Below are 15,411 nucleotides of genomic sequence, written 5' to 3'. Positions count from 1 at the left end.
GGAGTCGTTTTACTTTTTTCTTGAGTACAGCAAAACTCCAATTATCCGAATCAATTGGGGGGGGGGGGGGGGGGGACCATTCGAATGAATTGTTTTACAATATTGTAGGATCTGTGTTAATGAAATACTGTATGTTGAAAATAGGTGAAGAAAGTAATTTTTAAAGCAGAGCCATTAATGTACATGTAAATGAACTGGTGACTCTTTTTCATGTTGTGCATTGTGACTGACAGACGCAGGGCTGTAAAAAAGCCGGCTTTTTTTTAAAAAAGCCAGACCGGCCGGCTTTTATTAAAAAAGCCGGCTTTATTTGGCCTTTTTTAAAAAAAGCCGGTCTTTTTTGGCTTTTTTGCATTACATACTTTACTACTTATACTAATGCCCTCCTTACATTTTAATAGGATAACCAATGTTAATTCAAGTAATAAAGCAATGCTTATGCTGAAAATATGGTGATAAAAAGAATATACAAACAAAAACTGCAAATGATTTCAAATGTCTGAGAGAATCCTTACGCTTTTGTTGCTTACTCTTCCACCTTCAGCATGGAAAAGTGCTTCCATATTGTCGCCTCAGAGCAACAGTAAGACATCTAATCCCAGAAATAACAATATGATATCCTACTGTTGCTCAGAGACGACAATATGACTTTAAACATGTTTATCTTTGATTACAATACAAGAAAGTATGTAGTATAGTGACTCAGAACAAACTGGGAAAATTTAAACTTAAAAAAAATCAGTTTTCTTAGGAAGACAGTGAAAAAAAAAAAAAAATGCTTCATTGAAATGTGATAAAAATTTCTCATTTTTTGTCAAATTGTTTCTTTTGAATGATTGTGTTACAGCTTAAAACAACATCTGCATAGTATTTTTTGTGTGTACAGTATTTATTTTTTTAAAGACTATTCTATGTTTAAAAAGAACATATACTACAAAATAATCAAATGGCACCCTTCTGAATTTAGCAAAAAACCAAGATTAGTAGAAGAAAAGAACTGATGCTTGAAATATTACTAATTTATTAGCTTCAAAATTAAGTGCTATCATATATTAGCTGAATAATTCCAGGACTTCATATCAAAAGCGCGCCTGGGGGAAGGGAGCAGATACAGGTCAGCTGATCTTAAAAACAGGTCACTGCTAAAATGCAGAACTCTTACTTTTTTTATATTCTAAAGTTTAAAAAATAATTTATTTCAAATGAATTTAATTATTTTATTTCCAAGTAGATAAATAGTAAATAAAATACATCATTGCTGAATTACTTGCTTTGAATTTGAATGAAATGTTATAAAATGGAAAAAGACACCTTCCCTTTACTTAAACTCTGCTGAAAAGATAAACATTGGAATTGCATTCAGAGGTATGTCAATTGGACAAAGAAACCCATTCTGCACTATTTGTAAGGTGATAAGGAGGGTCATGACCAGTATTCTTTAGTGGTTTCAAGGCAATAGGGAAGTATCAACCTATCAAATATTTCAATTTTAACTATTGCACAATGTTGACAGGCTTACAAAACACAAAAATTCACCATGGCCGGATTTTTAAAACCAACGATTGATTTTTTATGAATTTTTTAAAGAGCGATGCGCAAAAAAGAGGTGTGGCCTAAAACGTCAGCAGCTGACGTCATTTCCCTGTTCCGATCAGAGCTCCATTTCCATGCCGTGTTGCGCCTACCAGGAGGTGAATAGCACTGTCTTTTTCAGCCTTTTTAAAGCATTTAACCAGCATTTTTTTCCATCATGGGGCTAGGATTCACGAAAGGTCAATCCAATAACTTTCCTCAAGTAAAGTCATTCATGGTGTTTGACTTTTTTCGAAAGGACGAGAGATTTAATGTCCTAGAAGTACGGGGAGTGAGACAACAAAGTTTCACCATTGTTATTCTTTAAAATTGTACGTACATATCCGTCTATGTTTGCAGTTCATATTATTCGCATTAGTTTCCCTTATCAAGATTGATCATTTCCATTTGTGTGTCGATGGTTTTTTTATCTGAATATATAAATTACAATGTAAGAGCGCTATTCCAGTTCTCACTTGGCGGCTTTTAATGAGGCGCGCATTTTGTAACAACCCTACTGCAAGTGTGATTCCAGTACTAAGTTTTAGAGCAGTTTTTGCATGAAAATTTTTCGCTTTGTTGGCAATAAAAGTTGATCTGCTTTTTTTTTGTGGAAAATTGTTTTAAATCCACTAATACATGTTAATTATCCTTGAGTTTTTGTGCAACTTAGCAAAAATAGGAGAAATATATTTTTTTGCTCTTTTGATAAAAATAATAAATTTGAAAATGGTGTTCATTTCATAAAATAAGTACCTTTTTGCAGGTGAGAAAGGTCTTGTATATATAGAAACGCTTCTGGTGATAAACTGAAAATGTATTTTTAAATTATCAATTTAATAGTTAAAATTTGAAGATAGTTTGAATGTTAAAAAGAAAGTATTAATAGTTTTTGCATTGTTATTAAAATGGAAATAGTAATGCATCTATTACTTTCTATTTAAGTTTATTGTGCAGGGTTTAAATTCCTTTGTTTACTTGCATTTTTTTAAAAATATCTCATATGCTTATTAAACATTTATTTATGAACAGTTGTGAACATATATTTCAAACTGTATTTCTCACTTGACATAGTTTTTAGTTAAAATGAAGTGCAAATTTTCATTTTCAAATTTTAATTAATAAACACACTTGAAAACACTTCTTTCGAAGATCCTGCTGGGACGGAACAATAACAAATCGCTTGTGAGGAGTTTTTTTAGATGTAGATACGCATCCAGGAACGAAGCAATACTTGTAATTGATTCTACTAGCCATGACAAAGAAAATCAAATTAAAAACAATGAATGCAATGAAAACAAGAATGCATTAAACCCTGCAGACAGCAAAGGATTTTCACTAGCCTTTTATGCGCGCAGCTGTTAGAAGGCTCTTGTTTTCCCGCGCCTTCCCCCAAAGATCGCCAAGCACTTCTTTATCCTAGCCAACCCCGCCGCCTCGCAGCGCGGCAGTGACGTCAGTCAAAGGACTTACAAGCAAATGACGTCACTCGCGCGTGAACTTTAAAAAATTATTTAAAAAAAAAGTATTAGTCGTATCGTAAAAATTTTTTCGCAGATGATGTTCATGTATGTTACTCTATCAAATAAAAATAAAATTAGAAAATCGAATACTTCCCTATTCTAGAAACTTACAATTACTCAGAATTCAGCAGAGGCTAGTCAGAAAGAAAGAGTGGATATCAATGGGAATGATCCTCTAGTTTGAGTGACAGGAGCAGTGACATACAAAAGTATTAAAGGTGCAACTAAAGATAAAAACAGGTGGCAGAGTATTATTATCCTGAAAGAATGTTCCTTCCTTGTTCCAGAATTGGGGAGCTGGTGAATGAGCAATAGTCAATGACAATCCTAGTTGAGTAGGAGGGGGGGGAGGGGAGGAGAGAAAGATTGCAGAAATAGAGTGAGGAAGGTACTGCTGCATTTTATTCACTTTTGTGTTCAAAATCAACAGGGTTCTGGTTTCTCATCAAACAGGCAAGAACAGAACCATTTCACAAATAAAAGGGGAAGAAGGGTACCTTTCAGGAATGGAAGGGCAGACAGGTCACCCTCCCATCCAAGTCTGGGGGAATAAAAAATTTATCTGACAACTATTGGTTACTGATCTAGTTCCAATAACCAATAAAATAGCACCTCTTAAAAGAATGGAATTGCAGATTGAAAATGGTATCACAATTCTTTTCTGCTTTAAAACCATTTTGAACCTTTGAGTAGCTCAGTTCAAATTTTTAGTGATCACTATTATTTTCCCAAAGTTATAATGGCTTCAGGATGTGGGAGAAAACAAGCTTCAGAATGGAATGAGTTTACTGAATTTGGCACAAAAGTGAAGTGCAAACATTGCGAAACTGTTGTTAGCAAAAGAGCTGTAAGAATAAAAGAACATTTAAAAAAGTGCAAAAGGAATATTGCCTCTAGGACTATTGAAGAAACTGATATTGCAGAGATTGAGCCTCCTACTAAAGTGCCCAGAGTTGAAGAGTGCAATAATGACTGTGCAGAAGTTCCTTCTTCAAGCAAAGAACAAAAGCAGAAATCCATATTTTCTTACGGTGTAGTTACAACAGCATCTCAGAAACAAAATTTGGATAAATCTGTTGCTAGATTTTTTTATGCAAACAACATAGCTTTCAATGTTTCAAGCAATGTAGAATTTAAAAAAATGGTTGAAGATTTAAGACCTGGTTACGTTCCTCCTAACAGGCATCAACTTTCGGGGAAATTACTTGATGAAGCTTGCGATGATATTGAAAACTGCTTAAAGAAAGAACTTGTCGATGAAGCAGCTCTAACTTTAATCCTTGATGGATGGTCAAGTGTAAAAAATGACCCAATTTTTGCCTGCAGTATTCATACCGGAGTTAAATCTTACCTTTTCAAGGCTATGGACTGTGGTTCGGAAAAGAAAACAGCAGAGTTTTGTGCTAATTTTGCGAAGGAAACACTAGAGGAAGTCGAGATCAAGTATAATAAGAAAGTGTTCGCTATTTGTACAGATAATGAAAATAAGATGACTGCTATGGGAAATCAAATTCAGGAAACTCACCAGTCACTTTTGATTTATGGATGCTCAGCACACATGCTAAATCTTTGTGTTAAAGACATCATACCAAATAGTTTAATTAAACATGTCTTAGAAGTGCAAAAATATTTCAGGAATAAGCACAATGCTCATGGGTGGCTAAAGGAGAAAAATGGCTTAATGCCTCAGATACCCAATGACACTAGATGGAATTCACAAGATGAATGTCTAAGAACTTTCATCATTAATTTTCACAAGTATAATGAAATCAGATTAGAGCACTTGGATGAGTTTGATCAGCAGATTGGAAGTATACTGACAAATGTTGGTATCTATACTCAAGTTGTTTACCTACGTAAGCAGCTTGAAATTATTTCAAAAGCAATCAATGAACTTCAAAGCGACAACGCTACTTTGTCGAAAGCAGTGGAGACATGGTTGAATGTTATAGGAGACTCATCTTTAGAAAGCCATGAAGCAAAAATTAGAAAAAGATTTAATCAACACATTGAGCCGTTTCATCTGCTAGCTCACATGACAGATCCCAAATACTTTGGCAAGCGATTGACAAATCTACAGGAAAATGAAGCGGAAATGTGGCTTGCAGAAAAGTACCCTCAATTTCTACCCGGTGTACTAAAATTCAAGATAAAAGATTCCGAAACCTATTCACCATTACTTTTTTCTGAAAACGTTATCGAACAATTTCCAGCAAGAAAATGGTGGAATTTAGTAAAAATCAAGGCTTCAAAAACCAAGAGTTCAATATCTGATGATTTTTGTGATTTTTTTTATAAAATTACATAGTTGTCCTCCATCTTCTGCATCCATTGAGAGGATTTTCTCAAATTATGGCTTTATTTGGAGCAAAGTCAGAAACAGCTTAGGTGCAGAAAAAGCCGAAAAATTAGTGAAAGTGTACCGATATTTAAAGGCTCAACCAAATGATTGGTAATTTATTTAATACAGCAGCAGTCGTATGTGATCTTTTATATGCATAGTGAAACATTCCTTTATAATAATTTAAATTGTATCAAAAAGGATCATGTCCCTAATAAATAAGTTTTTTTTCTCTATTTTTGTGATGTAGCAGAATTTTAATGTGTTGGTGGTTTACTGTTTGGGTGATTAAACAAAAGCAGAAAAAAAGGTAAGAGTATACTGTTATTTAAAAACTGAACCAAATGACTGGTACTAAAAGCAGCAGTGTTTTGTGATCTTTTGAATACTTGAACTGAAAATAATTTCTAATCATTTAAATTCCATTCAATAATTTCATAATATAGAGCAATAGTTTGTTTTGTTATGTTATTTTTTTTTTTTTTTTTGTACTGCACATTGTTATCTAACTGTCTAATTTTTAACCATTTTATTAAAAGAGTAGTAATTGCATTAATGATATATAATTTTCATTTTGATTAAATCACACTAAAAATACCAAAAAGTATTTTTTCTAAAAAAGCCGGCTTTTTTAATAAAAGCCGGCCTTTTTAAAGTGGTTTAAACCAAAAAAAGCCGGCCGGCTTTTTTTGGCCCGGCTAAAATCCGACAGCCCTGGACAGACGGTGGTTTAAACCGTGGTTTTAATCACCATGTCAAAGCCCTCTTTCAGACATTGTTTTTATCACAATTGCCAGACACCTAAAACCAATCAAATATTAATATTTACCCTCAGAATTACTTTAAGTTATTTTTCTGTGCATTATTCTGACAGCCTATTTATGACATCCAGAGGCTGGTTTTATCCTTGTTATAGGCTGATCAGTCTAGAAAACTGAATAATCAAACTGAAGGCAGATAATCAGGTTTTGCTTGGCGATTTTTGCCGCCATTTTGTTTACTTACATGCAGTCCTTACAATCGAAACCTGTGTTTCTACTGTTATGTATGTAATGTTCAATGCGTAACGTGTTAATTGTGAAAAATACCAATGAATTCAAGAAATTAACATTGTAATAGCCTTTTTCATAAAGGTTACAAGACAGAAGATAATTTATAATCTTTACTAATAATAAAGCTGAAAGTCTGTCTGGAGGATGTCTGGATCTCTGAGGCGCATAGCGCCTAGACCGTTCGGCAGATTTTCATGAAATGAGGCACAAAGTTGGTTTGTAGCATGGGGGTGTGCACCTCAAAGCGATTTTTCGAAAATTCGGTTTTGTTCTTTTTCAATTCCAATTTTAACATTTTCCCAAGCAAAAGGTTTTGCGATTTTTGACAAATTTTAGCAATTTTTACTTTACAGACTGAGGACTAATTGAGTCACAGAAATGTTTTTCATATTCGAGTGTTGAAAATTTAATATTTTTGAAAAATATCTTTACTCTGGACATTTTCCGACCTGAAGCGTTTCCTAAAACCATCAAATAAAAAGTGATAGCTTCTGTTTAAAAATTTAGGTGCCTTATAGTACAAAACATTTCGCCCTCTTTAGGGAAAAAAATCCAATATATGCAACAGTACGCTCGGCAGGGAGAAAAAGAAAACATTCTTCGCGTTCTCAATTTCCACTAAAGTCCCATTCATACTGTATGGCATTAGAATTTTTCATAAGAATTACATTGTTAATAAAATGGTGTTAATGCCTAGAGAAATTTATGACAAAAATACACCTTAAAAAATCATTGGAAAACATAACAGCTACGATTAACTCTTTGCTAAAAAATGTACGGCAGTATTATTTTCTTTTTCAACCTTAGGTAAGCTCAAAAGCCATACATTATCACTTTACTCATTCAGTCAACCACACTGAGTTTGAACTTTTTATCAATTTTACCTCATTGTTAAAAATTAATTATTGTTGTACCGCTTATTCTAAACAGCACTAGTATAGAAAGATATTACATTCCGGCCTGTATTAAAAAAACTTATTGCCGTGCAGAAATAAATGAAACTAATGTAAAAAATTAATTGTTATTATAAAATTAAAATTTTTTTAATAATATTATCATGGACCATAATTTTTAGACGGCATTATTTTGAATATTTAAGAATATTTCTCAACTAGTGCTGTACATTTTCAAATGACCTGCAACCCTTGTTCTGAAAGGCCCCCGTACCAATAAATTGGTACAGCATTGAAAAAGAATGAAAAAGTCCGTAGAATAATTAAAAAAGTAAAAAGGGCCTTTCCAGGCCCTTTTTTTGTACGGCAATAAGTTACATGTTAAAATTAGCTATATGCCGTACAAAATCTTTATCCTAAAAAATCCTCTCCCGATGCGTAACTTCCTGCTGCCTGTGTAGTCGCATGTAGCACCCAAAATGTATGGCGTGGTGCTTGAACTCTTTTTTTTTTACGAGCTATGCTACGGCTTACAATAAAATTCCCGGTATGTAGTGATGTGGATCGGGTAAATACCCAGCGGGTAGGTAAATATTTTTTGGGTATTTAATAAAAAATGCAAAAAAGCGAATGAGAATTTTTTTTTAAATCTAAATATGAAATAATTGGTAAAACTGATATATACATATGTATTACACAGTTTATAATATTTTTTATTGGAAGACTTTATGAAATAATGAAAGAAACGTATCGTGAACCAAAGAACCTTTCTTTTCAATGTCATAATTGGAGAAGTATAAGCAATTCATTATGAACTTCAGGATTTCAAAATCACAATCTAGGTTAGTCATATCCAAAATGAAAAAAAAGGAAGCATGAGGGATGTTTGGAAGAATAAACTGACAAGTTATTAAGAAACTATGGTGTTATTTATTTTATTGATATTTAAGTGATATCATGGAAAGTATAGAAACAGTTTTCACATTAATAAACAAAAAAAAGCAAAATTTTCTTTTGTTGCCTTGCTCATTTGCATTTGCTCCCCTGTAGGGTGGGAAGGTAAATATTTTTTTTGGTATTTATCCGAAGGCAAGGTAAATCCCTTAGTAATTGCGCATTTTGCAAAAAATTTTTAGGTAGTATTAAAAGGTGACTATTATCTTTTTTAAACATAAACCCTAAAATAAAAGATTAAAAATTTTAAATGAATTTTAAATGTTTATGTATATTATGTGTGTGTGTATATGTGTGTGTGTGAGATACAGAATACACCTGAACAATTGAACTAAGTTTGGAGGAAATTTCTGCATAAGATATACGTGAATAAATTGTAATAAATTGAGCGACATTTCGTTACATTTTGATGTCATGCAGGGACATATTACTGGGTTATAAAAGACTAGGACCTTAAAAAATTGATGTTTGCTTTTTTTTTGTAACCAGTTAAGCTTTTTTCTTTTTGTAGAATGGCTTTTTATATCTGAAATTTGGCTATCAACATTGATTAGGCATATCCAACACATTTAATGTGAATATATTAGATTGCTAAGCTGTTTCACACAATAATTCTTTAAATATGTGATCAAAATACAATTTTTGGGCAAAAATTTATTGTTTTGTATATGGTTGGTTGTATATATACATAATGGAATACATACAGAAAAGTATTTTAGATGAATATAAATTTTTGAAATAAATACCCGGGTATATACCCTGGGTATTTACCCCTAAAAATAAATACCCGGGTATTTTACATCACTACCGGTATGTCAAATGCCCCCTCCCCATTTTTCTACCGGGCTTGCGTACTATTATGTTAACTATTATATTAATTGTTTCAACTGTTCTTAAAAAATTTCTGCTCAACAATTTTTTCTTTTCAATTTGCATACTTTTTCTGCTTTAAAAAATGCATTAACTTATCACATCTTATTTCTTGATATTTTTTAGCTGGTATGTATAAAATTGCAGTTTCTTCTTGATTTAATGCCCAAAAATGTTTAGACTATTTAAAATATCAATGGTAGAGTTGAAAAACAAGTATGTAGGCTTTGATAATAAACAATAGATTTTTTTAGTACAATACTAGTTTTAAATCAAATAATTATTGTGAGTCTGAAGAATTTCATGCATAAGAAACTTTTTTGCATTATGGGCAATTAGTAGAGTTTATTTTTTAAAAAAATGACATTACTGAATAAAATATGAAAGTCATTTTAAAATTAAGATTTTCCCATGTTGGCTGGCATCGGAAAATCAAAACATCACCCTCCGAGGGCCCTTGTACAACAATGTGACTTTGCCCATTAGGAAAATCAAAACAGGGGTCTGTCCAGGATTTTTCACGGGGTCCGTTTTTTGTGAAAAATCAAATAATTTTGTGAAAAATGAATTAATTTTGGGAAAAATGTAAAAAATTTCGCAAAAAAAATTTTTTTTTTTTTTTGTTAAAACGAAATTTTAGAACTTAGAGATGGCACAAACTGCATCAATTAAACTTAAAGTTGAGTGTTTTCCTCTTCTATGTCGCAAAAATCATTTGGATTTTTTTTCTGACATTTGGCAGGGGGGGGGGGGGTCCTCCCTCTTTCAAGTATCAATATTTATCTAACATTCTACATTATGTTAAATTATACTAGATATATTTCTGTACAGTATTTAAAATAATTGTAACAAAAATATAAATAAATAAAATAAAATTCAGAAGGGTTCAGCATTCAACTTTTTGACCCAAGACACTCTTAAAAAGCACAGAATTTCGTTTAAAACTTATAAATTCCCCGATTTTAACAAAAATAAAAAGATATTTCAATTGTTTACCTCTTAAAAAAGCGTAATAATCCTCAAAAATTCGAAAAATCGGAATCCCATATCGGATGCAAAGAGATCGAAATTCTCAAAAGTGAAGGCATCAAAAGTATAAAAACGGCTTGTAAAAGAAATATTTTTGATAAAATTATTTTAAAACTGCATTTTAGAGTCCTATGATAACCATTTCATTAATATCTGTGGACACAGTTGACCCAAAAAATAAAATAAAATAAACCATCTCAGCACAGGGGTCTGGCCAGAGGATATTTGGGTCCGTTAACGGACCCTTCACAAAAATCCGATCAACCAAAACGGACCTTTCACAAAATCCCGATCAAACAAAACGGACCCTTCACAAAATTCTGATAAACAAGATCGGATCTTTCACAAATTGTTAATTGAAGGAGCAAATCTGAAAGCAAAACAATGCATATTCCTGTGTATAAACCGATTAATTTTTGGAACCTTTTTTGAAGTCAAATTAGAGGGATCAGCTTATACAAAATCGGCTAATTTTGAAAGAAAAAAATGGGCACTCTTGCGATGCTCCTGCAAGGGATAAATAATTGCTACAAATAAATATAATGGTTGTTTGTTTGTTTGTTTTATCACAGCTAATTAGCAGCGGTGTTGTTGTAAACTTTTCTGAAAAGGCATTGGTAAGCACTTTTCTCCCCACTCATGATTTACTAAACAATAATAATATATATCTGCGAAATGAACTTAGAACTGCAAAAGGATAGTAAGGGTGGGGAAAAAATATGAGAAATGAACTTAGAACTGCAAAAGGATAGTAAGGGTGGGTAAAAAATATGATCGCTTCAGATAGGGTTACCAACTTCAAAATTATCACCACTTAGCATCTGGCGTTGAACCTTTATAATGACTTGATTAGAAAATATTCTCATTTTACTAGCTTGTCAATATTTGCGTTTTTACAGTGCTGTGCGATGTTTAATTGTTATTTAGGGAGAAAATTATATGGGTTTTGATTTTTCGATGCTAACAAGAATGATTAACTTGAAATAAACTCTTTTAATTACCGTTTTTTTTCTCTAGATCTCTACATTTTGAAAAATGCAGTCCTTTAAATCTGATATGAGAGTCATATTTTGTTCTTTTTTCGAGCTAACTTCGCTTTATTAGGATGCAAATAAATGAAAAGTCTCTTTATTTCTGTTAGAACTCTCATTTCAAGTTTTTAAAGCAAAATTCCATTTTCTGTTATGAGTCAAAAATTAAAATGCTGAATAGATGGTTTATTTCATTTATTTATTTATTTATTTATTTTTTTTTTTTTTTTTTTTTTTTGCTTCAACTGTGTCCACAGATGTTAATGAAATGTTTATCATAGGACTCTAAAATGTAATTTTAAAATAATTTTATCAAAAATATTTCTTTTACAAGTCGTTTTTATACTTTTCATGCCTTCACTTTGAGAATTGCGATCTCTTTGCATCCGCTATCGGAATCCGATTTTTCGAATTTTTTATGTTTATTACGCTTTGTTAAGAGGTAAACAATTAAAATAACTTTTTATTTTTGTTAAAATCACGGAATTTATACGTTTTAAACGAAATTCTTTGCTTTTTAAGAGTGTCTTGGGTCACAAAGTTGAATGCCGAACCCTATTCTGAATTTTATTTATTTATTTATTTTTTTGTTACAATTATTTTAAATACTGGACAGAAATATTTGTAGTATAATTTAACAAAATGTAGAATGGTAGATAAATATTGATACTTGAGAGAGCGATGCCCCCTCCCCCCGCCAAATATCAAAAAAACACTCCAGAATGATATTCTCGACATAGAAGAGGAAAACACTCAACTTTAATTGATGCAGTTTGTGCCATCTCTAACTTATAAAATTTCGTTTTAACAAAAATTTTTTTTTTTTTTTTTTTGCGAAATTATTTTTCACAAAATTTATTCATTTTTCACAAAATTATTTAATTTTTCACAAAAAACGGACCCTGTGAAAAATCCTGGACAGGCCCTTGCAGCATTTTCATTTTTGACTCATAACATAAAATGGAATTTTGCTTTAAAAACTTGAAATGGAGAGTTCTAACAGAAATAAAGAGACTTTTCATTTATTTGACTCCTAATAAAGCAAAGTTAGCTTGAAAAAAGAACAAAATATGATTCTCATATCGGATGTTAAAAGATTGCGTATTTCAAAATGTAAACATCTTAAGAAAAAAAAAGGTGGTAATTAAAAGAGTTTATTTAAAGTTAATCATCCTTGTTAGCATCGAAAAATCAAAACCCATATAATTTTATTCCAAAATAACAATTAAATATCGCACCACCCTTAAAAACGCAAATATTGACAAGCTGGCAAAATGATGAGAATATTTTCTAATCAAGTCAAAAAAGGTTCAACGCCAGATGCTAAATGGTGATAATTTTGAAGTTGGTAACCCTATCTGAAGCAATCATATTTTTTCTTCACCCTTACTATCCATTTGCAGTTCTAAGTTCATTTCGCAGATATATATTATTATTGTTTGTTAAATCATGAGCAGAGAAAAGTGCTTACCAATGCCTTTTCAGAAAAGTTTACAACACCGCTGCTAATTAGCTGTGATAAAACAAACAACCATTATAAAATACACCGCCAGCTCAGTTATTCCATCTGGAGCTTTAGGGCAGTAACTTACTACAAAACAACCATTATATTTATTTGGCAGTAGCAATTATTTGCAGGAGCATGGCAAGAGTGCCGTTTTTTTTTTCCAAAATTAGCCGATTTTGTATAAGTTGATCCCTCTAATTTGACTTAAAAAAAGGTTCCAAAAATTAACGGTTTATATACAGAAATATGCGTTATTTTGCTTTCAGATTTGCTCTTTCAATAAACAATTTGTGACAGATCCGATCTTGTTTATCAAAATTTTGTGCAGGGTCCGTTTTGTTTGTTCCACATTTTGTGAAAGGTCCGTTTTGTTTGATCGGGATTTTGTGAAAGGTCCGTTTTGGTTGATCGGATTTTTGTGAAGGGTCCGTTAATGGACCCAAATATCCTCTGGCCAGACCCCTGTTAAATTTCATTTTTAACATCAACTTGTAAGGTATCAAAGTCATTCTATATTTCCTATAAATCCTATTCCTCAAAAAAAGTCAAAAACCATTCTATATTTAAATACTATATTTCCAAAAAAAAATCCTATATTTTTGGTATCCCAGAAGAATTCTACACCTTATGCATAACGAATTATGTAACCTTTCATTGAAAGTTATGTCCTGCTTCATCAAAAGAAAAGCTCTTAAAGGGAAAACTAGTAAAAATTTATTTGAGTTAGATCAAGTAAAAGATTTGAAATTTCATGCTGATAAAATGCTGCCTTGATAGCCCCAATAAACCCAGTGGCGGGTCCAGACGGAAATCTCGGAAAGGGGCCATTTGGAAAACTATGATGCTTTGGAAATTTTTGAATTTTACAAATATCAATATAGCCCACCTTTAACTAGAGCATTTTTGAAGGAATTTTCACTAGGCAACGCAAGTTTGACACAAAGGCTGTAACCTTCCCAATGATTTTCCTCTTAACAAACGTGTGCATATATCGTGACCTCAAAGTAGTATTCCTGTAGTCACTACACTGTGTTCTGAGGCGATTGTATAGGACTTCTGATTTAAGAGGAAGCCAATATGAGCCAACCGTAAGTATAATATTAACCCCGAAGTAAGGGGGGTCGGGGGATTTCTCCCTGAAAGAATTTTCAATTTGAAGTCTAAAAAACGAATTTTAGACAATTTTTGGTAATATGTTAGTGGAGAAGAGGTCCGGTAGCGCTCCCTCCTCTATTTTTCGAAATTGTAGCTCTAAGAATGTAGTTTGAGACGATCTTTGATGATGTTAGAGGAAGGAGAGTTTTGAGGGCCCATCTAAGGAAGTTTTTTTTGATTTGTAATCGTAGAAATGCATTTTAACTGTATTTCGTAACATTAAGGGCTCAGTTGTGACGCTCCCCGCCCCCCGCCCATTTTCCGAAATGGAAACCTTAAAAATGCAAACATTATCCCCAATAATGTTAAGAAGGAGGAGGTTTGTGGTTTCTCCGGTGGAATTTTCTTTTTTTGCCATTGTAGAGCCACAAACGCAGTTTAATACAATCTTTTCGAAATCGTAACGTGGAGGAGATATTCGAGGGCCCACACCAAGAAAATTTTCTAATTTGCAGTCTTAAAGATGCATTCTAATTTTCTTTGGTAATGAATGGTAGGGGTGAAAAGGTTTGGAGCATGCCCTCTGAAATTGTAGCTGTAAAAAAGCTGTTTTAGACTATTTTTGGTGATGTTAAGGGGAGGAGAGATTAAAAGGCTTATCCCAGGAAATTTTACTAATTTACAGACTTAAACGCATTCTAGACTGTCTTAGGTTTGGTTAGGGGTTGAAGAAATTCTGAGGTTCACTCCCAGAAATTTTTAAAATTGAACTCTTAAAATTGCAAATATAGGCAATCCATGATTCATTAGTAACTTCTAGAGGACCAGCAATTTTTTGAAATTGAAGCTCCGGAAACGTAATTCTTGAAGACTTTCAATGATGTCAGGGAGGAAGAAGTTCTCTGCCGGAAACATTTAGAAACTCAAGTGCTTAAAACAAAGTTTAGGCTGATCTTGCACAATGTATTATTATTTATTTCACAAATGCCTGGTACATTGGCCATTAGGCCATAAAACCGCGGGCTCTTCAATATTTCTCGACAACACAATTAAAATTAGTTAGTGCAGAGCAGTCGTCCAGATGAGTAGCATCCATGACTCGTCCAGAATGGCATAGAGTGCAGGTCAGGGAATCCTTCAGTTGAAAGCGGAATAAATAGGCATTGAGACAATCCTGTTAAAAGTCTAAAAGCAGCCACAGCAGCAGCTCAAGGAGAATTCAGGATACAGTGGGACTCATTGCACAGTCTCAACCAGGGTTTACCTTCAGAAGCCCGGGAAGCAACATGACGAAACGCATCCCTATGCACCCTCTTGATCTCCAGTCCAGCAGAGCGGAGCGGCAAGGGTCCGCGAGACCTTTGGAGAATATTACATCCCTTCTTGGCCAAGAAGTCGGCTTTCTCATTTCCGGGCAGACCACAGTGGGATGGTACCCACTGAAAAGCTACAGTTTTCTCAATATCCCTCAGGAGTTTTTTACAGCTCTGAATACGAGACCCCTTACTTTCATGGTTATTACTAGACAAAGCCTGTAAAGCAGA

General features: G+C 32.9%; 1 protein-coding gene across 1 annotated transcript; it reads left to right on the top strand.

Moving 5' to 3' along the window:
* The first annotated feature begins 3,834 nt into the window (after positions 1-3,834).
* On the top strand, positions 3,835-15,157 carry LOC129220108 (uncharacterized). The gene is made up of 2 exons (XM_054854449.1): positions 3,835-4,951; positions 15,081-15,157. The coding sequence occupies exons 1-2, from the start codon at positions 3,835-3,837 to the stop codon at positions 15,155-15,157; spliced, it is 1,194 nt and encodes a 397-aa protein (XP_054710424.1).
* Positions 15,158-15,411: the final 254 nt, after the last annotated feature.

This window comes from Uloborus diversus, chromosome 4, assembly GCF_026930045.1.
Source record: "Uloborus diversus isolate 005 chromosome 4, Udiv.v.3.1, whole genome shotgun sequence".
In the NCBI taxonomy this organism is placed as follows: Eukaryota; Metazoa; Arthropoda; class Arachnida; order Araneae; family Uloboridae; genus Uloborus; species Uloborus diversus.
The sequence above is the reverse complement of the archived record's forward strand: the minus strand, read 5'-3'. Positions and strand labels throughout refer to the sequence as shown.

What these genes read in the sequence shown, in the direction of transcription:
- LOC129220108 (XM_054854449.1), top strand. Translation starts at nt 3,835, where the DNA reads ATGGCTTCAGGATGTGGGAGAAAACAAGCTTCAGAATGGAATGAGTTT. An exon ending in TACTCAAGTTGTTTACCTAC is followed by an intron (nt 4,952 to 15,080) that starts GTAAGCAGCTTG and finishes CAGCAGCTCAAG; the next exon opens with GAGAATTCAGGATACAGTGG.